This window comes from Cydia splendana, chromosome 17, assembly GCF_910591565.1.
Source record: "Cydia splendana chromosome 17, ilCydSple1.2, whole genome shotgun sequence".
NCBI classification, from domain to species: Eukaryota; Metazoa; Arthropoda; class Insecta; order Lepidoptera; family Tortricidae; genus Cydia; species Cydia splendana.
In genome coordinates, this window is record NC_085976.1 from 16,434,083 (window position 1) to 16,459,036 (window position 24,954).

Genomic DNA, 24,954 nt, shown 5'->3' on the forward strand with positions numbered 1-24,954 from the left:
TAATATATTATACCATAACATGCACAGATACAAAACCTGACACTTGAACATCACAAAAACAAAAGCCTGTAATAGGATTGCGACACCGTGAAAAAAAGAAAATGGCGTCGAGGGGTGTCGGCGCGACTCAGCACTTTGCGGAATAAGCCGCGGCGAAAACCCAATTTGACGCTTCGATTAACCCCCATTTGCGATTGATTTTTAGTTGTGAGGTCATTTTTTGTTAAGTGGTTAGTAAATAAAAAACTTTCAATCTAATTAATCTTTCAAAAGGTGTACAATTAGCAAATAGATAAAATTTAATATCGTTATACATAAAGGCTTGTCAAATCTAACAAGACCTTGATAATCGTTTATCCTTATCCGTTAGAGTTAGACCAAGAAAAGTCTGCAGCGATTTTGATAGCCCACGCAGTGCAAGTGTTATTTATACGTCATAATTCATAGAAGTTTGACGCTTAAAATGACATTTGCACTGCCGCAGTGCAATGTGAATGAATTATGACGTATAAATAACACTTGCACTGCGTGGGCTATCAAAATCGCTGCAGACTTTTCTCGGTCTGACTCTACTATTATTTTCACGTTTACGAATGAATGTCGTAATTTGGATTGTAGATTAGTGTGATTCTTAAGCATTATTAGACACTAGTGACCCGCCCGGCTTTGCACGGGTTACACAAAACCATAACAAAACACCTAAACCTTCAAGAATCACTCTATTGATAAGTGAAAACCGCATGAAAATCCGTTCAGTAGTTTTTGAGTTTATCGCGAACATAACACACAAACAGACAGACGCGGCGGGGGACTTTGTTTACTGATGAAAATTTATTTACAAACAAGATATATTATACAGTGGTATTACTAAAAGAAATTAATAACTAGCAAATCTAAAATAGGCCCTTGTGGCATTGTACCAAGGATGCTGGCGGCATTTCCTCGCTGTATCGCAATGCTCATACGTTGTGCGAGGTACCCGCCAGCTCTTCGGTCACCAGTTAAGTCAACCAGACGCTTCGCGATTTCTGCGAACAACTTATACGCGCTGGGACCCCATGGACCTAGAGTTTCAACTCCAAATGATACAAAACTCTCTACCGAGGCTCTTATATTTGTTACGTTTATAAGGTGTAGTGATTTACCTAACTAGTGCACACTGCACACTGCACATCCCTTTGAAGTTCCCGTTATCCACAAACACTGTCCTTTTACCGCTAACAACTCCCAGCTCCCATATAGACCCAAGTCGTGCGCCCGCGCCCATTGTACTCCACTTAATTGTTTTTAATTCCCGTGTGTATTTGTCTTTTAATTACGCCCACGGCTCGCTAATGGCCAGTGAGCAGATCACGAATTTTATTTAATTGTACTGTGATGCTGGACTTTGGATAGGGATCGGGAAACTAAAGTTGGAGGACGGTTCTGTGTTGAGCTAGGTTTGCTGGTGATATTGTTTTGTGACATGGTCGTCCGATCACGGAATTTTAGATTACGCGTATGATTTTTTTATGACGAATCGTGAGTCTTACGTGATAGTCTTAGACGATATAACCAGTCGGAGACGCCTTGTCTGCAATTTTCTGTAGGTACAGCGTCTGCCGATTTTTGCGGGGTAGGGGCACTTCAAATGTATACGTAACGTAAAAATAGCCATGTCAGACAAACGTCAGTCCATACAATGTGTATGACCATTGGCCGCCTATTTTCGATGGAGGGGAACGCCTGTTAATGGCTACTCCGTTTGGTTATATCCTCTAAGGTTATAGTTATAGATCTCCTGTGATAGCGCCATTTAAAAAAAAACAATACAACAAAAATTGCAAATTGCTAGTAACATGGGGGCTATCCATAAATTACGTCATCGTTTTTTGACGATTTTTGACCCCCCCCCCCCCCTAAAATCATCCAATAATCATGCTTCGAATGACCCCGTTTCCTCCTACGACATGCTACCGTCATCCGATGTCCAGACCCCCCCCCCCCTAATTTGAAATGACGTAATTTATGGATAGCCCCATGGTCATATTTATTTTGCCGTAACAGTCGTAGATTTTACAGTTTTGTTCATGGGCCTTATTTGATTTTTTAATGTTATTTCTATTCAGAATCACGAGCTCTTCCGAATAGAAAAAAAGTGCCCCTAGATTTTCATTTCTATTCCGGTCTCTGAATGGAAAGAACGAAAAATATCTATGATTTTTGGGACACTTTCTCCTATCAGGATCGAAAGAACTCGTGATGCTGAAAAGAAATACCATGAAAATTCCCAAATCAGAAAAAATATCTAGGTAAGTACCTACCTAGTGTACTACAACATTAAATATATAAAATGATCCATATACCGACCCGTCCGTGCGTAATACTAACGTGATTTAATACAAGAATGTTACCTTGACCAGACGAGTTCTGTAATTCAGTTTGGCTTGATTACCCATAACACTCTGATAAATGTCATAATATCCATTAATCCTGTAATTTCCCCTCATCCAATAGAATATAGCCATATATCAAAGGATAATGAAGCATTTTCGCATCCGAGCGTACGGAACAAGCCAAGCCGGTGTGTCGCCTCATTTGGTTAATTCGCCTGATCTGCCCGAACACCCGCACTGTCCTAACATCCCCTAAAGGCCCGCACACATACGCCCTTCTTATTTCGGAGATTCAAGATATCCACAATTAACCAGGTACAAAGTTTGCGGGGAATCACGACGGCAACTTTTAAACGCGTTTTAATGAGCCGTTTCGTTCGAAATTTGAACTTTAATTATGGAATTTGGGAAGTTTTTTGGTTTGATAGGTTTTAATTTGTAACGATTTTTGAATGGCAATCGAAAATTTGGAAAAGAGAGTGATGACTGATTGACTCCAGACAACCATGTCACTGGATTTAACGTACAATGTAAAGCAGTTTCTATTTATTTTCCTCTTTAGATATTTAAATGACGTTACGTTCACACAGGGACAATGTATCACTGCATCATAGTTAAATGTCATTTCGTACCTTGTCACAGTGACAATACTCGTATATGGGATCCTTAGCGGTATTCATATTAATAGGGAATATTAGGCAAAACTCTGCGTAGGTGGCACCACTAGCACATACAGTAAACAAACGGTATAGGTTTGTTTGAAGTTCATAAGCGCATTGTAATATGTCTACTTGAATAAACTATTTTTTATCTTTATCTTATCTTATCAAACCTCATTAAAATGATCAATGACACATCATACGTCACTAGGTCAATCACATGGCCTACCGTGAAACACGACAATCGAAAGTTCAGTTTCTGCCTTTCCTTCACTCTTGCTTATTCGATCGATAGAGAGGCAGATAAAGAAATTTCGGTTATCGCGTATTGTCACTGTTCAAATCTGTCACAAAAATCTAATTCCTTGACTGTATATGTATTAAACGGTTATGTCTAAAGATAACCTGTTAAAATATTTACTTACGTCGGCGTCATTCTTAAATTACGTTTACAATTAATTAGGTACTTAAACATTTCACGAAAATAAAAAGAACCCATAAAGTTCAATACTTACCTAAACACAATAAAATAAAAAACACGATAAAATAAAAAAGCCAGAAACATCTAAACACGCGACAAACCGCAGATGAGGGGAGCACCCCTGCACTACGGTCCGCGGTCCGGACCCTCCAGACCGCAATCTAACAAGCGACTTTTGGCTTACCCACTACGCGGGACGCGGGTAGATCCCGGGATAAGTGCGGGGATAGTTTATTCATATATTTATTTAAAATTTATTGCACAAATTTACAAAAAAGAGTACAAATGGCTGAATTAACACCTTAAAGGCATTCTCTACCAGAGAACCATTCTGGATAAATCGAACTTTAAGATACGTCAATTAATAGATCTAGAAACGATATGGATTAGATGTGTCAGTGTCAAACAAAAGTGACGTTTTTGTTTAGTAATGTTTTTTTTTGCTATTTGAACCCTTACTTTGGCATAAAAACATTGAGGTACTGAGTTAAAGCCTCCTTGCTCAATTGTTTCAATGAGTTTGATTAGAAAAAAAAATCCAAAAAGGGGGTAGACTAAAGATACAGGGCAGACAATAATACATATTTAAAAAACTTAAACAAAAAAGATTCTAGGTCTAAAACTCAAATTAAAAATGAGAGGTACCTATATCACTAAAATAAAAATTGAAATGCTCGACTTCATCCCCATGCGGACATTTCATTTGTACTTTTTTAACATTCAACCCCCAGGCAAGGATAATCGTATCAGCACACGTCACTTGCGACACCCCTGACCGCTAATCAATGAGGACCTCAACACTGTCATTATACGAGTTGGTACCCTTTTGAATACGGCGAACTACAACTTAAAACAAAAAAGAAAGAGAAAATACGTACAAAAATGGACTGTACGTAATTTATGGAAAAGTATCCAATCCACAAAAATCTGTAATAGTTATTTGTACAACAAGAGATCAAAGTTTGATATTTCTTCGAGTGCTTATTTTGAGTCCCGTGCAAGCGAAAGATTCTATAATTTAGAATCTTGAGCGTAGTAAGGGATTCAAAAGCGCACGAGACGTAAATAACTTTGATCTCGTGTAGTACACAAAAATTTTCACCCTAAGCAGTGAGAACATACCTAGAGGGACAGAGATAATAGAACCCAAGTATATCGAACTTGTATTAGACCCCGCATGTTGAAATGACATTTGACTATAAAGGTCACTTGAATGTCATTTTGTCTCACTCAGTGAGCAAAATCGCATTTTGCTCACTGAGTGAGACACACTCAGTGAGCAAAATGCGATTTTGCTCTCTGAGTGAGACAAAATGACTCAGTGAGCAAAATCGCATTTTGCTCACTGTTTTTAAGAAGCAAAGTACCCTTGTTCGAGCTGCTGAGGTGAAAATAAAATTTAAACATTCTGTCAAGAAGAAAAGTCACTTCATTCATTTAAAATGACAAATTTTAGAGGTCGGATCCTTTCCGCTAAACTGCGTTCAATTTGAAAAAATATAATGGCTTTTGTTTTGCAGAACTATATGTTTTTATAGATATACAGTAGCCATCAGATATATCAGAGCGGCCAAGATGCTCAAAAATATCTAAACACGCACTCTAACGCCTTGACAATAGAGGCGTGTTCAGATATTTGTGAGCGCCCTGACCGCTCCGATATATCTGATGGCAACTGTACATAGCAACATTAATTTTATAAAGCTTTTACTTTAGCAACTTTCATAAATTCTTGTCTACAAATACATAATTAGCTCACTAGACAAATAATAATTAAATTTTATTAAACTATGCTTGACGGCTTCAACCTAACTCTTAACTAAAATACTCGAGGAAAAAAAACTAACGACTGAATGAAATGTATAACCACAACAAAAATGTACATGACCACCAATCAATGAAAAGTACAAAGCATTATAAATTAATAGCACACTATGAAAAATTATTACTGTCGACTTTCATACAAAATAGGGACAAAAATAAACATGGATTGGACAAAAATATAATTACAATGATAGAAATTGCAAAAAGGGTGACTTTTATATTTGTAATATATAACCACAACAGAAACGTCACAATGATTGTTAGGCGCGTGCCAAAATGACGGGTCTGAGATGAAAATTACATGCTGTCGGTTGTGGGGCTAAAAGGTATGATTATTTGCTGCTGTGCGCTGGGGACCTATATCGTGTTTTTTAAGCTCATGTTGTTGAAAGTCTTGTGGATAATCCACAACCACAAAAATCTTTTCTTATCTAAGCTTTTGTTAGGTATGAAATTATCAAGTCACTTTACAAGAAAGATATATACTTATACCTATCGTAGGAAGATTTGTTAGGTATGATATACTTATACCTATTGCAGGCAGATTGCTTCTTCTTTCCTAAAGAAAACTGCTGACGTAAGACTCAATCTCATACAATTTTTCAATCCGATCTTGACCAGAACGTCGGTCCACCCTGTTGGGATCCTTTTTCTTGCTGCGTCTTCGGATTCGTTGGTGGCCACCTTTAAGAAGTTTTGTACCCCAGCATCGTTTCAGCGATGTACCCTACTACTACTCTTGTCCGGATATGACAAAGTTTCTGATCCTGTACGGATATGATGGTCGTTCTTGTCTACGTGACAGCAGGGGCGTATTTACCATAGGGCCAAGGGGGCCATGGCCCGGGGCGGCAGGCCGCAGGGGGGCGGCGAAGCCGCCCCCTTGCGGCTTTTTCTGGGCACCTTTAATAATCAAACTTAGCTATATTTTTTATTATATTTTAATTGACATTTAAATTAATAAACAAACGAACGCTTCAAACCCCACCAATTGCTAAAAATATCTACCAACAAGTACCTAAATTAAGCAACATTTTCGTTCAAGAAGTATTAGTACGGCGCAGTGCCGGATTTACCACTAGGCTGAGTAGGCTGAAGCCTATGGCGGCAGATTTTAGGGGGCCGCAAATTTGGCTCAAAAAACTATTTTATTAGCTGTTCAGATAGGGTCGACCAGAATTTTGTCGCTCCCCTATTTATTTGTAAAATTTAAATAACAAGCCTTGTCGATTTTGCCGCCCTCTGTCATGTCAAGACCCTTTATATTGAGACAGACAGACGGCCGGACGGACAACAAAGTGATCTTATATGGGTTCCGTTTTTTTCCTTTTAAAGTACGAAACCCTAAAAATGTACCTACTATTTTCTCGAAAAAATTTCGCGCTCGCTACGCTCGCGTTTTCACTTACGTACCTAACATTATTTGTGACCCATCTGACTATATACATACGGGCGGTTCTTGTGTCTTCGTGGTATTGAATCTCACTAAATTGTTCCGATCCCATGCCGAAACTCAGTACAGATAGAGTGCTCTCGATATCAGGTACAAATACAATACTTTTCATGACTTTCCAGCACCACAGAATGAGGGATAATGGTACGGCCTGTGTAATACGCATCCCTACTACGGTCGTCTGCATAGCAATGATTATCAATGACAGCACAGAACCTAGTGCAACGCCAGCGGTAATGTCCACACTATCGGAGCAGCTTCCGTCTACTATACGGCTCATGTGCGTCTACCGGAAAAAAAGCTAGCGATCCATTTGTATAACATAATACGAGTATAGTCCCTCGAGCAGACTCGATGCCAGACCCGACCGAACTCCTTAGCTATATCCAGCCTGACTGCCATGTCTCACCTTGATTCTCAATGGCCAAAACCCAGCAGTACCCACCGGTCACCGATCAGATCAGGCAAATATAAGGAGGTCGCATCGTCATTGAGTGACAAAAACGGCCCATATAAACCTGTATCTAGAATAGTGACATTAGTGACGTCACCTTTCTGCACTCAAAAGAATAAAAAAATACCCACTATCAGCGGAGAGCGCCTGAATAGCTTAGCTCTTCTTAATATAGAAGCTGAGCTGACTAGTGATTGCAATCCGGATTATTCGAAGTTCAAAAATCCGGATTTCGGAGCGTTTGAAAATCCGTTTTAAAATTCGGATTTTGAAAAGAAAAAACCGGTTTTTCGGATTTTTTCCCACCAGTACTAATTTGCTCAAAATTAATGCTAATGCGAAATAAAAAGCGGTGCACATGAAGCGGTAACGCGGGAGAGCTATTGCCAGCCGGGCATTGCGCGTCGCGCACTCGCTCGCACCTGTATGCTTGCCCCGCGTCCGCTTTTTTTATTGGCGTAGCAGCCCAAGTAACAAAATTTGGTACTATAAAAGTCCTGAGAACGTTTTGGAGCGTGCTAATTAGTGTTCATGATTAGCACTATAATGGTGTTGTAAACGTTTACAAAACCCCAGATAGGCCCTAGTTTTATCACTGATTTATTCTATAAACATTACATAAAGGCTCTCACGGTGATAAATCAGCTCTATCTCTATATCTTTAGTACTAAAATAGTGCTGTCTGCAACGTTTATGTCGCAATTTGGAATTATAAAAGTAACCAATGAAACATGTTTATAGTGCTATTTTGCACCGTAAACGATTCCAGTGATCTTTTTTATCATACTTGCGTCGTGGGTGCCTAAAATATTAAATAAGTTCATTCGCCATTGTTTCTTAAAGTGACATTTGTATTTAGGTAATAAAAAGGATGTACTAAAAAGCATTTGTGGACCGTTACTATGCCGGTACATTGTACATTCGAAAATAATTGTATCGATAGAATCATTATGCTGATTTCAAATTTGACAATGCGCTCTCATAATTTTCATGTTTTAATTAAATTAAAATTAATAAAATAAGGACTTGTTCCAACTGTGGCTGCTATAGTACACATAGGCTCCAGCCGTGCCGCTAATGTGCTATTATGGCAGAAAACAGCAGCCATTTTTTAAGTTACGATTTAAGTTATTTAGCAACGTACTAGGTAACTTTTATGGTACTATATAGCACTATAGAAAAACTTTCATGACTTTTAGAGAACTCTTCTAGCCTTATAGCGATGTTAAGAGAGCTTTTAAAAAGCTAAAACGTTACGTAATGGTCGTGCAAAGTCCTTTTATAGTGCAGATTGATCCTCTAATAGTGTTTACGATACTGCTACAATACTAGTACTATAAAAGTTACTTTGACGCATTATTAGTGCAAAATAGGTACATAAAAGCATCAGTAAAGTCGTCTATAGTATTAAATAGTACCATAATCGCTTTTTGCATATCTATTACAGTGCAGCACTTTAAAGATTCTTTTGTATGATCCTATAAGCGTTCTAAGAGCTAAATTATAGTACTTAAAAGGTCTTTAATCTTATAGAAACAAAACGCTTTGTTAAAAACCTTTATAGTACAAGCAGTCACAATGGTTACCATTATAGGCCTACTATATCACTGTTTGGTGATAAAATGCCTTAGTTATAGAACCTTTTGTTACTTGGGAGTGTACGTATGTATTTTGTTTTTATTATTTTTTAAAGATTTTGTTATTGGCGTAGCAGTGTACGCATCTGTTTTTTTATTTTTAATAAAAACAACTTAATTTGATTATTTGTTTCACTTTGCCTTTATGCCACATATTCCTTTCTTAAAATCCGGATTGAATCCGAACTTCGGATTTCGGTCAAACCAAAATCCGAAAATCCGGATTTGAAAAATGTTCACGGATTTGCAATCGCTAGAGCTGACAAACGTTTTAAATTACGACAGCGTTATTGATGATTTTGTCAACCAATTTGTACATAGGAAAACAATGTAAATGCCTATGTGAGTAAATGGTAAATGTTTAGTTTTTTTTTATTTCACACCCCAAAGGTACTTGTTGCAGGTTTTTTTTTTCTTAAATAAAATACTTTATCGTCACTGATGAAGGGGGGCGGCAAATCAAAATGGCCCGGGGCGCCAAATTTGTAAATACGCCTCTGCGTGACAGCGTGATAAAACGGTGTCCGTCACTTTCTATCCCACGGCATTAAAAAGGGACAGTTATGTTATCACGTGGATAAAGATGGATAAAGCCATCCATAATACGCCGCTAACCGAATTTTTAGTCATCATTTTGCATTTATGAGAACCATCTTTTTCCATCAAACTCATATGAAAAGTTAACAAGTGTACCAACTGTAGCTATGTCAACGACCTTTTAAGTTAACATTTACATTGGTTCCCAGTCAAATCGAGGCGCGATTGGAACACAAACATTACCAAGATGGCATCTCGGTGACAAACACCGGGTCCCATTGTGGGTGCTAAATTTGTTTCGCTATTTCGATCTCCTTACAGATTATATTGTAAGGAAGCCATTGTTAACTGTATTGTGATTTAAATTATAGGTTATGTTATCGTCTTCACATTGTTATAGAAGAAATATAGAGGTAGAGATTGGTTTTGAGGCTAATTTCATAACTTGGAGGCCATTGTAAAAAAATCCATAAACCTACTTTTCATAATTCTTAGTTATTTATTCAGGTAATTTCAATATTTAAACTAAATAATAAAATTATCGTTAAACCAATAGGGTTTGTCTCGTTTCTCGAAAGATTTTATTTTCCAGAATATTAATTGGTATAAATAAAAACAGGACGATTAGATAGTATGTACCAAATAAATAAACACACAGTTTTTAAATGTCCACATGTAGGTTAGGTACTTAAGTATTGATCACATTCATAACATTCGGACACCTTAAATTCTAAGACGAAAAGAATTTTCATTCCTGTTAATAACCGTAATTGTCCATCAGTGACTCTTTTTTTCGTGGACATGGCCAAGCCTTAGCATCAAACGCCACAAAGCATAGGCCGTGTTTAAAAAAAAACATTCAGAGATACTCATGTCCGCGTCACTTATAATAAGATACGATCTAACAGACATTCAAAAACAAACTTACTTTTACCGCTAGAAAATCCGATATCGGAAACAAATGTTCTCAAAAGACGCTGCTGCGGCGGCATTCATAACGTTGTACGAACACCTTTGTTACACTAATACCCGCTATTCCATTCTACAAGATTATCCCAATGTTTGCAAAGTAAACATCTGTCGTACAGTCAATCTGTGAGACCAGTTTAATTTCAACCTTAAAGATATGAGACGTAAGGTTGAGATTAAGATATTGGTTGTTGCCTGGTGTACCGCCTACGTTGTGTTTGAGTAACCGCCTCTTTGAGGCATTGACGGATTTTGTATTCAGTTGATCGACTTACTGTAGAATATAAACTATTGATAGTAGAATGTGTCAGTTAGGATGTTATTTATAGCAAATTCGAAATAAAAAAAAACATTGCGCTTAGGTTAGCTCTTAGATAAAATAAAATCTACCAAAAGACCATAGGTACAACAACTACAACTTCATGTATAAGTTAAGTTCCAAACGCAGTCCAAAAATCACATTAAAATTCAAAGGTCATGAGAGGTCAAACAGGTCTTAGTCTTAGTTCAAATCAAATATAAAAATAAACATTCTTTTTTTAATTTTATTTTATTTGTAGCTTGGTAAGATTGCTTGGCAAACCTATAGCCAAGTTCATTATACTATACATATCTTAAAAAATCATAACCCCAAAAAAGCATAAAAACTGTAACCCGCATATAGTTTAATAAGGGATAATTATATATTTTATAAAAGATAGAGCGTGAACGATGAATGAATGAGTGAATGAAACGAATGCGGGCTCGATTTAACTCGCTCGATTATCACCCTTTACTCTAATGAACGATAAATTGAACATTACGTATCGAAAGCAAGCGATTGATGACACTTGAAATCATACAATTTATTATAATTGTAGATGTAGATATAGGAATAGGTATATACCTATACCAACACTGTTGTCTTAATCAGTGGTTTAAGCATTTTAAAACTTATTTGGTCCCATGACCGGTAGTAATGCAAGCGTGCCATATTTTACACCCTTGAAGTCTTATTTTTTTTTCAAATTTGTTAATGTCCCACTGCTGAACTAACGCTTGCTCCTTTTCTGCCTTTTCATTACATAGTAAACCAACTTAAGGCAAAAATGTCGACATTATACGGAGTGAAACGTTATATCGAGTGATGTTATATGGAGTTTACACTTTATTGATAACACCAATGTTACATGTCAAAGATTGAGAGAAAGACTTGAAATATAGAATGGTCAATAAAATCTCTTGGTTTGATGATGGAAATGATCGCCAATTCGGCGCCAAGCTCATTCCTGTTGTTCATTAATGCCGATGGGACATTGATTCAGCAGGGAGCATCATTTGACCCCGCCATCAATACTATTTAAGCCACTAACTGCTTGCTTCGACGAAACTGATTCATTTCGGGGTACACTGTATTACGAATATACGTTGTTAACAGGGCTGCACAGTCAGCAGCAGAAGTTGCTAAGCGGGCGAGATGTTCAAAATGATCTTGACTCGACTTTATTGTTAAGAGAATAGAGCGTGTCAAGGTAATTTTGAACACCTCGCCCGCTTAGCAACTTCTGGTGCTGACTGTACACATATGAACCTTATATGTTTATTTTGTCTTAGTTCATTTCCCTCATTAAAATTCTATATTTACATAATATGCATATACATACATTCCTTTTCCTTTCATTAGAATCGTGTAGAATATCATTTGCATTTTTTGTAAAACTTATCATTTCTTTAGTTTTTCCACTAATAAAAGATTTATATTAGACTTCGGTTCCACTTTTGCCTGTATATTATGCTATTTTGGCCATTACAAGTCAAATATTCCACATTCTTTTTTCCACATAGTTTAGGTTCTTAGAGGTTTTAAATTCCTATAGTCAAAAATGGAATAAATACTAATGTAGTCGTTTTTTCCCTCTTTTATTACTGCAAATACAAATAACTCCTCATTTATCTGTCTGACACATTCTTGAAAACCTCCGTCATCGTCGTTTCATTCATTCAATTCATTCACTCGTTCGTTCAGGGCACCAATCAAAGTTATTACATTGTTAGGCCAGGGTTAACAGGCGATCCTGATCTCTGGTCTGTAGCAAAGCGTATACCTTTTGAATCAGGGGGGATCAGAGAGGTGAGGGGGCTTGGTCAATGGAATTAGTGCTTGTTTAATTGATGTTTTGTAGACAATTTGTTGATCAAATCGTTATGGAATTTAATGAACAATTGTTCACAAGACCACGAGTTTGATCCATCCAGCATGATCCATGCAGATAGAGTTCTAGTCTAGGTATGGTTTCGATTAATGATCTTGAATGGTACTACTCGTGCTTGGAATGTCAGAGAGGAAAATCTACGTTAAGCTATCATGTTAAAAAGCTTAATTTGCAATGGATCTTAAAACAAGCACATGTTTATTCGTTTTATCCATGAATCTGTACCCGATGACGTGCGTTCGCGTTTGCGTATTGGATTTTGAACAGCGCGCCAAGCGGGACGTTTGGGTAACTCATAATCCCATACAAAATTACACTTAACGCAAACGCGTACTTCACTGGGTACAGTGGGTACTTATGTCATAGTGCAAGTTGTTAACACGTTAAACTTTTTTACTTTTACATTCACGAAGGAACTTCCTAATATACAGAGTGGCCAAAAATAAGTGCATTCCCGTTGCCAGGGAGGTTTTGGGATTATACTTATACCCGAAATCGCGAAAAATAATTTACCCTCCCATAGAAAATGGACCAGCCAAAATGTATGAAACAGCCAAATTTTTTTCGCGATTTCGGGGTTGGTCGCATAGTAAAAGTTGCTCAGTAAGTATAATCCCAAAACCTCCCTGGCAACGGGAATGCACTTATTTTTTGGCCATCCTGTATAAATATACTTATCAGTCACCGTTAAATATTAGATAATCTATACCAATGAAACCGTAAGCGGCGGAATGAAGCACGTAATTTTCTCATTAAGCATTGATAAAGACCAACCGGTCGTTTTAATTACTTAAGGCTATTCGAAATTTAAAAATTAGCTTCTTTAAACGTTGGTGTTTTGAAAGATTAAATTAAATATTGCTTGAATTTCGGTATGTTAAATAGAATTATTGGCATTGGTTATTGAATTGTAGGGTTTTAAATGTAAATCTGGGATCGGCGAGATTGAAGCTTGTGGGAAAATTAGTTGATGTTGAAATGATGTAAATACTTATGTGAATATGTAAATAATGTTAAACTTATACATAATCAAGTGGATAAGTCTCTTTGATGTGTATAAATAATTCTACAACGTGTATGTAATTCGAAGATACATTCTCCCCTGTGTTTTTATGAACTTATGATTGATTCAAAATGCATGGGATTTAACACAATAGCCCGCTTTAGCCATATTAAAATGTGCATTGATACTACAAACATATTATTTTTCAAACTGGAAGGGTACGATGATAGATGTCAATTCAATACAATTTTGCGACATTTGACATTTTTAGGTTATAAATTGTATGGAGATGACATCTATCATCGTACCCTTCCAGCTTGAAAAATACTATAAAAGCGAAATTCACTCTCGATTGACGAAAATGTAATTTTTTTTTATATTTACTCTATCTGACATATGTCAACTGTCAAATAAGTGTTTCCACCAATTCTCGATTTCATCTCGCCTTTGCTTCATGGGCAGCATTGAGCTCGATTCAAACTTTAAGATACGTCAATTAATAGATCTAGAAACGATATAGATTAGATGTGTCAGTGTCAAAAGTGACGTTTTTGTTTGAAGAAACGTCACATTTGACACTGACATATCTAATCCATATCGTTTCTAGATCTATTAATTGACGTATCTTAAAGTTCGAATCGGGCCGATTGTCATCTTCCCCCTGACGTCACTGCGCACGGTAGTCCACAAACACCCAACATTTCGACAGATGCGTATAATGAATCTAACCTAGTTCCCCATGAATCTATTAATTGTAATTCATGTGTCCACGCCTTCCAGCGTCTCGGGACATGACGCAACGAGACAATTGCGATCACTTGTACTAATTGTCCGTTAAATGGTCACAGCTGCTTGTAATTGATGGCCACCCGAGTGAGGCGTATGGAAATATTGGGAGTAAAATAAATAAATGGATACAATGATTCTGCTGCTGAGTAATGAACTTGGCTTTGTCTTTATAGATGTTGACTATTGCAAAAAAATCCTTTCTAATATATCATGAAGCTTCATAATAAGGGTCTATATAGAAATTATCAAATTACCATATGGGGACACATTTTCACAGCTCTTAACCAATTAGCGCCTAAAGTGTCATTCTATGGAACTTGCTACCTATGTAAACAAACCGCCACATTGAAATTGTCTCTGAATGATGAATTTACTACTGATTTTGTTTACATAGTTAGCAAGTTCCATAGAATGACACTTTACACCCACTAACTATTTATTTAATGCTAACAGCTCTACCGAGTTACAGTAAAAAATCAAATCTAACACCGTAACCCAGGTGTACCCAAGTACGTACACTGCCTACACTGGGCGCTAATGGGCTAAGTGGTCTTTTAAATTTAAGTACCTAGTTATTAAACAATAATATGTAGAAATTCACAATATTAAGTGCCATTCCATCGTTTTTGTATAAATAATTCCTACTTTTAAAGTTAAAAGCAAATTTTATTATGCTTTGAATAATTTTACGGTTTAGGGTAACATTCCATTTCTGACCACAGCTGCACTACTAGTACGAACGCGTCGGTGTTATTGTCAATTTCCATAGTAAAATGAATGGTAGTGCTGCTGTCGTTGGAAATGGACTGTCACCTTTGACTCACTTGTTTTTAGTCATTCGCACGATATATATAATATGAGTGAGTTAGGGCCAGTTGCACCAACCACATTTGACAGACTGATCAACGTCAGCCGGCGCGCCCCGGCGCTTTTCTATGAAACTTTCCATACATAAAAATTTTGCGAACTCTTTAACGATACGAACAGTTTGGTGCAACCGACCCTTTGTATGTCTCACAACAGTTTAAATTTGGTTTATTAGGCTTGTTACTTTATTTTAAAGTTTTCGTTACTTATTTTTTACTGAATTGAACTAAGACGATATTATCTTGTATGAGTATGATCATTAGGCCACCCGTCGCATACAAAACTCCTTCATCCCAGCAAATGACGGCAAAAAACGCAGTAACGCGCAAAACGAGTTTTTTGCCTTCAGGAAAATTTGACGATTTTGTTTAGATTTAATCAAGATTCTCGTCTAACTTATTATTATATTTATTATAGTTTGGCAAACTAAGTTAGTAAATAATAAGTAACAAAAAAAAATTACACTCATCCCTTTCAAAAGGGTGCTAGCGCAAGTCAAACGGCCCGATCCAAGAGTCCCGAGTCAAAAGTGACATTCCTTCAATCAAAAAAACGTCACTTTTGACACTGACAGATCGGCATCGTACCGCTGTGACTTCTTATCAGCGTTGTTCGAATCGGGACGAAAGACAGTATGATTCTGTCTATGTTTGAAATGAGACAGTCCCTGGCCAAACTATATCTCCCAAATACAAAATATAAGACGTAGACCAATCTAATTATGCCATAATACTAATTATGTCTTGCCAGACGTCTGTACACTGTGTTGTTCGCGTCATTTCTGTTACAATAAAAATATATTAATGTCACCCGCAAATGTAGCCGGCCCCTAATCCGATTAGGGGTGTTCACGGGTTATTATCTGCGGGTTTGGGGTTCCGTACGTCTAAAAAAGGTGTCCCGGTAGACACACTCTTGGTTTTTACTTTTTCTGTCATTACCAGTTATTTGGTATAGTTACCAAAATAAATTAAAGGTATCTTTTAAGAATTCTTTACAATAAAATAATAAAATTAAATACTTAAACTAGACCTAAGTTTAAACCTTCAAGAAAAGTGCGTACTCCCATTATAAAGCCGGCAACGCCCTTGCAACACTAGAGGGGGGGCAGAGGGGGGGGGGGGGGGGGGGTGTCATGGGTGACGTTAATTGCTTAGCATCAGATGGTTTGTCTGCCCGTTTGTCTCCTATATTATAAAACAAGTCGACTGAAATGAAACTAAAGCTCTATGACTCTAAAAAAAGTGTAATTAATTACTACTACTACTACTACTCGTACTACTACTAAAAATTTAATTAACCCTACCTTGACTACGACCGCGTAGAAGTCTTTAAAAATGTTCAACCCCTAAAGCAACTTCTTCTCCTGAGCCTATTTCCCATGTCTCTTGGGGTCGGCCCCCCTAGTCCGTAAACGCCACTCTGGGCATTTCTGTGGTTTTAGATCCGTCATCTTCATGTCTTTGGAAATGATCCCCATCCAGGTAGTCGGTCGGCGTCCTGGGCCATTCTTAGGTTGTTCTATTTCCATGACGGCTCTTGTCATATGCTCTTTGCTTCGCCTCATGACGTGACCGTACCACCGTAAGCGATTTTCTTGAAGGTTGTCAGCAATACATGCAAGTTTAAATGTTCCCCTTAAACCCCTAAAGCATATGTTCTTGAAAAAAATATCAAATAAAAACCCTTTTTCGGCAGAGTTAAGCTCGCGCTTAACCAGTTTTTACTTTGGGGGAAGGATTACATTTGTGTCTTGTAGATTTGTTTCTCAAACTTTTCCCTTTATCGAAATTTTGAGTGATGCAATTCATTCGGATGCATCCAAGTGGAAATTGTCGTTGTTGGTGTTTCATTGAGCAATCCCATTTATATTATAAAGGTTGACAACATGAATTTTAAGTATTGATCAATGAAAGACTTGGCATAAAATATTATTTGACTTCAGGTTTATTGCAAATTGCAATTAACACTAGATTAGTATTTGTCATTAGCACTAAATCACTGTGGCAGGTACTTGTTAGTATGTGAGACTGTGACCAGTAGCTGTTTTGTGAATTGGTATAATGTATAATGGTTTTAATGAGGTTGTTTAATAGGTATCATATGTAACTGTTTATTTATATTATTAGATATAAGCGTACTTAGGTACCGACTTCTATTGAAATAAATGCTTGTCATTTAGCAATTTCTCACACATCACGGTTTAATAATGTAAATAATCCTAAAACTAACTAGTTTTAAGCATAAACTTTAGGTTAATACTTTAGGTTATTATGGAGAATCCTATATTAGATACCTACCAAGATTCGTCTGCCTCGTATTGTATGTAGATATATTTTACCCACCCTTCAAGCAATTTACTGAACGAGCATCATAACTGTTTCTATACCATTTAATTCGTGCATTTGTTTACGGAAGTACATTATAAGAACATTTAAAATGAAATAAAATAGAGTAATGCTCAATTTACATCAAAACAACCGTACTTTTTGTCCTTATGCGATATTTTGGATAAATTATGGGAAAACGGGATTGTCTGGGCAGTCTACGTTTAAAGTAAATGACTAGGTGCTTAACTGCACCCTCAGCAGGCACTTTCAAATGAGTTTCAATGGTAATTCATATGTATAAAGGTGATAAACATGGTGTCTATTATTGGAATACATTGTAACTTTAACCATATACTTAGGTAACTAACTGATGATGATGCTCTCCTGACCGATCTCGGCCACAGCGACTGTGTGCTCTGGAGTAGGCAATGTTTAACTCGTGGTATTAGAGTGTAGCTGATCCACTCTCTGGTGCGCCCTTAGGTGGCTCACGTACCCTATCTTCTTGCTAAATACTCGAGCGCATTTTGGGCACGTCAGCACACCACCTATATAGTTGTAGGAAATTATAATATATAGTTGTGTAACTAACTACATTTAGGTTAAAAATGTTTTTGTACTTTTTCTTTTGCTAAAGTTGACGTTTCTTTTACAGACGCCTGCGGCCTGTCGGACGTGTCCCACATAGAGAGTTTACAAGAAAAGTCCCAGTGCGCCCTCGAAGAGTACTGCAGAAGTCAATATCCCAACCAGCCCACAAGGTTCGGGAAACTGTTACTCCGACTACCCTCGCTCCGAACCGTCAGCTCCCAAGTCATTGAGCAACTGTTCTTCGTGAGGCTCGTAGGGAAGACGCCCATAGAAACGTTGATCCGGGACATGCTGCTTTCCGGTAGCTCGTTCTCGTGGCCTTACATGGCGACCATGTGACACACGATGTGGAGACAGCTGGCGGCCGCCTGATCCTCGCCGTACGGCTTCCCGCCGTACTTGCCCAGCCAGCGGTTCGACCCGTTCCAACGATTCCAACGAGAAGTCCCCCAAGAAGACGCCGTCACCAGCTCCAGCGAGTTCCAAGAAGCCAGCGAAGAATACTTCGGATCCAGGAGCAGGGACAGCGAGCGAACTGAATGCCCAACCTTCGATCCCATATCAGCTTTTTACGCCCCGAAAACGACTGAGAGCCAGGAGTTTGAAACGCAAAGTGACACTCAGAAGAACGCTCAAAAGACTTCCATGATGATCGACAACCTACTAAACCTACGGTCCGAACCGTGCGACTTGAAATGAACATTTAGTGGTCTAATAGTTCAAGTTTTTTTGTTCCTCTGTAAAAATACTTAGGCTTATATTTAATTGTACATAAAATGTTTTATTGTAATATAGTTATGATAAGGTGCGAAAGGCATAGAAGTTTTCTACGATGTTTGTGATAGGTCGGAGGAATCCTGTTTATTATCCATTACGTGGAATGGTCCTTGTATATATGTATGTGGCTTTCCAGTACAAAAGGGTTCTAATCCTTCAAGTTCAATAAGGACGTTTGCATCTGAAATTCCAACACAAATTCTGATAGAAACGTCCTTATTGCAGATGAAGCATAAGGACCCTTCTCTAACGGAAAGCCACATATTATGCGAGCGCCTTAAAAGAGTCAATGGATAGGGAATATTATTTATATTTTCTTCTGTAAAGCCAATGAGGTTTTTATATCAAATCGATTTATATAATAAAGGCAATAAGATTACATCGGTCGTGCAATGTTGGTGTGTATGTAGTAATAGTGTAGATACTTAGTCAACGACATAGTTTTTGGATATTTTTTATTTCACAGTGGTGCTCTTTGGTATTTATTAATTCAGAATAAATATGAGATTTGTATGGCACTACCAAAATTACTTGGACCTCTATACCATACCAACCAATGATTTCTGTGAGAATTGTCTCATAGAAATCATTGGTTATATAATTAAAGTTGTAGAGTTAGGGCTCATTTAGACGATGCGAGAACTCGCATGCTATTTGCATTACATTGCGGTTTTTGATCGGTCGGTTGAGTTGGTCGTAACCAACACTCCGCAATGTAACTAAAATCGCATGCGAGTTCGCGCGCCGCCTAAATCAGCCCTTAAGCCCTATTTAGACAATGCGAGAACTCGCATGCGAGTTTCATTACATTGCGGTTTTTGACCGGTCGGTTAAACTGGACGTAACCAACAGTCCGAAATGTAACTAAAATCGCGCGCCGTCTAAATCAGCCCAGACCAAGAAAAGTCTGCAGAGGTTTTGGCAGCACACGCAGTGCCAGTGTTATTTATACGTCATAATTTCATAGAAGTTTGACGTTTAAAATAACACCTGCACTGCGTGGGCTGTCAAAACCTCTTCAGACTTTTCTTAGTTTAACTCTATCAATGTAAGAATGTAAAAAAAAAGAGATTGATGAAGTAAAAGTAAAATAGCACGGGAAATTTATAAGTATTTTGGTAGAGCCTAAAGCAAAACTTTGGTTTAATAAGTTTTGGCGTTATTTTTTAAACTGTAAATATTTATATTTGGTGTCTACTTAAATAATTCCGTAAAAGCATTTATTGTACACCTATCGTTCCTTAACATTTTTAGAGTTTTACATTTTATATTATTGAAAAAGTAGCTTTCATAGAAAGATTTTTTATTATGTAAACACTGCAGTTTATTTTCTACTTCTTAAAAGATTTCTTAGTGAGAAATGAGTTATATTTGTTTTAGAGGATTTATACCTAAATAAAATCATAAGGGTGCAAGAGTACAGAATTAATAACTTATATACCGGGTGTTTCGTGTAATACGAGCAAATAATTAAAACATAGTATATTGTATTCCTCAAACGATATAACTTTTGATTAACAACTTTTAATAATTACGAAATCTTTAGATTTTCTCTTTTTCATACAAATTAAAAATTATTTTTGTTAATGTACGCTGTAATCAATATCTTTGACGTTGCTTGTCACGCTCTAAACATAACAAAATTTGCAATACATTGCGTCTTGGAATAAAATTTAAAGTGTAATAAAAATCAAAACATAATTTATTTTTAAAAGTAGCTGAACTAATGTTGGTCAGTTTGAGGAGTACAGCCAGGCGTGGCTTACTCCGCGATTTCGTCGCTTTGCTACAGGTAGCTAAAAGTACATCCGTTCGGCCCCAATTTTGGGGTTTGCCATAAGCCGCGCGTGGCGCTGTCGCCACCTAGCGGCCATATCTGTGCTGATCGTAACAGACGCGTTTTGTTAGAGAGTGAGTCTTCTGTGCCTAGTACTATTATTTATTCTGTGGTACAGCATATAGTTTAAATTATTGCTCCTATTATAGGGAACACCCTGTATTAAACAAAGTAAATTACGCGAATTGGCCTAGATTTTAAATGCGTTTCTGAATTAGTACTATTCAGTACTAAGTTACAAGCCAACCATAAAGATTAACATCACATACCTCCTTATTCATAAAACTTTACGGGCCTGATTTAGTTAAATTATGTTTTATCCCTTTCTTACAAATACATAAGTTAATATGACGGATAAATCGGATAAATCGATAAGGACAAACGATTAATAGCTAATTGAGGTTTTTTAGCACGTTTATGAATAAGGGCACTTGTGCTGTAATATTTTCACCCTTATGATTCAATCAGTCAGCTGTGTTACAAGGTTTTTTAATATGCACAATTCTTGATTTCAATCTCCATTTTGATCTACCGTAAATTAAAGAAACATTATTAAAATTGTTTTCATACTTACTGTTGTTTATATGAGATAATGCTTCGTACTTTCTCAATCTAATAGGTTTTATTTAGAATGATTGTTTCAACATACTTTGATTTTATTGCATTTTTATTAAAGCATTTAATAATCTTTCAAAAAATTCAATGTCACAACCTAAGTGTTAGTAGAGTTAGACCAAGAAAAATCTGCAGCGATTTTGATAACCCACGCACTCGCAGTGCCAGTGTTATTAAACGTCATAATTTCATAGAACGTTTAAAATAACACTTGCGCTGCGTGAGCTATCAAAATCTCTGCAGACTTTTCTTGGTCTAACTCTAATTATTTGGGGGGCGAGTAACTTGCAGTGTTCTACTGGCCTAATGTTAACATCGCTTAAAGCGGCTTAATTTTTATGAAAATATTTATTTTATATGAGAAAACAGTCCTTCTAAATAAAACTCCAACTAATGTCGTAATGACATGTCTCCTGCCAAATCTGTAATACAGATAAACCAATTTTAAAGTGCGCGTCCCTAAAGGGGCCCACTGATTAACAGTCCGCCGGACGATATCGGCCTGTCAGTTGTTCGGAGCTGTCAATTTTTTGTTCTAACTGACAGGCCGATATCGTCCGGCGGCCTGTTAGCCAGTGGCCGGCTTAAATCTAAAGACTCTTACTAACGTAACGCACACAATCATGGCAATAGTGCATACCTATAGATATAATGCATAATTGTTTTTCATCGATTTGTCATGCTACTTCAGTCAACCTCAGTACTTTTTGTACCGAGACTGACTGAAATAGCATGACACGTTCGTATGTTGCCGTGAAAATACGATGGAAAACAATTATGCACTACATCCGTACTTTTATTTCGTTTGTGTGCGTTGCGTCAGTAAGACTAGTGCTATGAAGGGTTGCGTATTTTAATACTAGTTTATCTCTAAATGTAAAAAGCAATGTAGGTATTTATTCGCAATAATGTACAGTGAAGGTGTAACATAGGTCGGTGTGTATGAGACTGTATGAATTGTATGATGTCTGGAGTAATGTTGAGGAATAAAAAAATGTCTCTCTGGATTTCGATATATTTGTTTCATTAACCCTATATTCAATATAATATAAAAATATAGATTTCACATTTTAAAGATTTTTTCTACTATTTCTATGATGTTAAAACCTACATTCCACAATATAACATTTCACAAAAATAGAAGTTATGTCACTAGCTAATATTAAAACATTCAGAATTTACCTTCTGATAGTCACTTTAATTGCAACCAACCTACGCTGTAAAGGGAAAATCACAACGGTACCTAATAGCTTAAAAGCGAAGAATATGCGAATCATATTTAATGAGACTATGCTACAAGGCAAACTTACTAAAACAGCTGATATAGGTACTACTTATATTTACCCATTTGAATTAATAGTCCCATTATAGTAAGGTAGAAAAAATAGTTAGGGTAAGTATTTACAGATACCATAAGATCGGCCAAGGGGTCAAAATTATCTGATTTTGAACCTTAACATCTCGATAATCAAGGCTTTTTTTTTTCAGATGTTTATAAACACCTTGGTTACTACGATATATCTGCTGGCGACTGTACCTAGGGATATAAGAACGAAAACGGTTAAAAATAATGCAAATAAAAAATAAAAAACATAAAAATTTCCCAAATAGTATGTATGACATCTCATAACCCCCTCATATCTCCCCAATCAGAACATATGATTACCACATAGGAAATTCCCATGCACAGAGCCGTGGCGTGAGCGGCCGCAGCACGCGAGCCCGCGGACACGTGGGAAGACTAATTACTGTTATCGTAATTATCTGTTGACGGATACTTTGTTTGGTGGGGTAGTACCTGTTATAAAAGGTGTCCCAAAAATAACGCAAGATTTGAATTTAATGGAAAACAATTAGGGTTATGTGTGGAATAACACGTCGGGCAAATGGCCTTCACGCACAGACAAGACATCCTCCAGACTGAGCATAGTAGCTCTACCCCCTCTGCCACAAATACGGTAGTTTTACTCCATTTTCGAGTCAAAAGTGTCTTTGTGTGACGTGCGTGTCTTTTAACGGACCCATCACGGCACGGGACCTCGCTCACCTCGTCCCCCGCACCCCCGTATTTTTGGCAGCATCGGTTTCATGAAATAATTGCTCTAAACTCCGTCTAGGGGATTCCTAGTCTATGCCTTCACGGCTTTGCTGGCACATACACACTCTTTTATAAAAATTTCCGTGACCATTTTACATAAATTCGGCCGAGGCAATATTGGAATTTCAACGGCTTGTTTTTGGACGACCAGTGGAATGACCATCATGAATTGATCCACTCTCCCTGAATTTTGCAATCACTCTTCTCACAGTTGACTTTTGAGATATCGTTCAATAATGAAATCGCGTTGTTATTTCGTATAACCCGCCATTTTTACAAACCCTAAACGTTCAGCTGTCTAATACTTTTTTTATGGGGTTACCAGCACTAAAATGCAAAAACGTCGGCAAATTCAAATCTTGCGTTCCTTTTGGGACATCCTTTAGGTACTTACTTTACACTTCGTGGGTAGAATCAAAAGTCGTTTTAGGGCATTTGACAACCAAAGATGTCAACTGACGCGCGCGGCTACAGCCCAATATCAACATTATCAATCTTCGTTCATTCCTACAAGGTTTACAAAAATGCACGCACGTGGCTTTCAAAGGGTTACCTAATAATAGTAAAAGAGGAATAGTCTAAGAAAACCGGGCAAGTGCGAGTCGGACTCGCGCACGAAGGGTTCCGTACCATAATGCAAAAAAAAATAAAATAAAAAAAAAGCAAAAAAAAAACGGTCACCCATCCAAGTACTGACCACTCCCGACGTTGCTTAACTTTGGTCAAAAATCACGTTTGTTGTATCGGAGCCCCATTTAAATCTTTATTTTATTCTGTTTTTAGTATTTGTTGTTATAGCGGCAACAGAAATACATCATCTGTGAAAATTTCAACTGTCTATCACGGTTCGTGAGATACAGCCTGGTGACAGACGGACGGACGGACGGACGGACGGACAGCGGAGTCTTAGTAATAGGGTCCCGTTTTACCCTTTGGGTACGGAACCCTAAAAACGTGTCTCGAATTTGGCAGCTGTATAATTATAGATAATTATGGCTGACGGTAGTTGACGTTTAATAATTCAGTGAACACAAAACATATGGCGTCGTATAGCGCTATCTAGTTGGACTCATGGTATAATAATATACTCCGCCTGGTACTCCATTCCCGTCTTTTCTAGGTCACCTAACTGACACAAGCCTACGTCATCATGCGACAGCGCTATATGATATATTTTACATAATCCCACTCTTGACTTATTCTCACAAACAGAACCGAAATTCCTAGCCACGGCAGCCCGCTATCTAGAGTCAATATCTACGCCCACAACTATTAATATTAAGTAGGTAAATTTAGTGATAAGTCTATTATAATTAGTTTTAAGTACATATGTTTGTAACCCATAACTTGCATGTTTGGTTTAACTGTCAATGTAAAGTTGGTTAAATAAATAAAAAATAAATAAAATAAATAAAGATAATATGCGATAGCGCTATATATAGCGGCCATGTTATTGTGACGTAGGC

General features: G+C 37.3%; 1 protein-coding gene and 1 long non-coding RNA gene across 2 annotated transcripts in view; both read left to right on the top strand.

Annotated features, from left to right (window-relative positions):
• The window catches only part of LOC134798930 (steroid receptor seven-up, isoforms B/C), a 101,932-nt gene extending 82,882 nt beyond the window's left edge, over positions 1 to 19,050 (top strand). The window contains exon 3 of the mRNA XM_063771362.1: positions 18,226 to 19,050. Coding sequence (XP_063627432.1) covers positions 18,226 to 18,500 — 275 coding nt within the window. The 3' untranslated portion in view covers positions 18,501 to 19,050. The remainder of the gene's footprint in view (positions 1 to 18,225) is intronic.
• Positions 1 to 24,954, top strand: part of LOC134798946 (uncharacterized) — a 295,916-nt gene that overhangs the window by 118,152 nt on the left and 152,810 nt on the right. The gene's annotated exons all lie outside the window — the stretch shown is intronic.